Source organism: Pundamilia nyererei, unplaced genomic scaffold (assembly GCF_000239375.1).
Source record: "Pundamilia nyererei isolate P.nyererei 1_Seehausen unplaced genomic scaffold, PunNye1.0 scaffold00210, whole genome shotgun sequence".
Classification (NCBI taxonomy): domain Eukaryota; kingdom Metazoa; phylum Chordata; class Actinopteri; order Cichliformes; family Cichlidae; genus Pundamilia; species Pundamilia nyererei.
Window position 1 is genome coordinate 856,046 of NW_005187611.1, and position 604 is coordinate 856,649.

The following is a 604-nucleotide window of genomic DNA, read 5'->3' on the forward strand; positions in this document are numbered from 1 at the left end:
TTTTTCTTTTTTCTAAAGTTATCTGGGACTTTCTAATGTTTACACATCCGTCTCTGCCCCTGAGTTCATCCTGTCTCACCTCATCAGACCTTCTAATTGTCTCACCTGTGCTGTGATGCGGGAGCGTCCCGTTGGCTGTCGGTTGGATCACGATGCATTCTGACTGGTTTTCCGACTTGTTTTCGCCGCCTTCAGTGGCGTTAGATGCAGTAGAATGTGATGTCACATCCATCCTGTCAGAGAAAATAAAGCATAGAGAATAATTGTGACTAATTTGATCAGGGAGAATTTCATTAACAGCACTGAACAGAAATTTAGACACAGATAACTGAATGTGGAAGCATTTAAATACAGATTTGAACTGGATTTTGCTCCTCATTTCGACTCAACTGAGTCTTTAAAACTCTGCTGCCAATTAATTTCATTTAAATAAATAAAATCTGAGAAAAGTTCCCAAAGTTCCACTTAGACGATTTTTTTGTACAATAATATTTATTGAGGTCACGGAAATGTTTACATCCATACTAGGGACGTATTCAGAGTTACAGGGAGTGAAAGTATCTGTAAGGAAAGGGAAACTTTAAAAGCTTATTAATTTGTGTTA

General features: G+C 37.9%; 1 protein-coding gene across 2 annotated transcripts in view; it reads right to left on the reverse strand.

Annotated features, from left to right (window-relative positions):
• LOC102201779 (A-agglutinin anchorage subunit) overlaps window positions 1–234 on the reverse strand; it is a 4,367-nt gene extending 4,133 nt beyond the window's left edge. For both annotated transcript variants that reach the window (XM_005747996.1, XM_013914620.1), the window contains exon 1: window positions 106–234. In XM_005747996.1, coding sequence (XP_005748053.1) covers window positions 106–232 — 127 coding nt within the window. In that variant the 5' untranslated portion in view covers window positions 233–234. The remainder of the gene's footprint in view (window positions 1–105) is intronic.
• Between the last annotated feature and the right edge of the window lie 370 nt (window positions 235–604).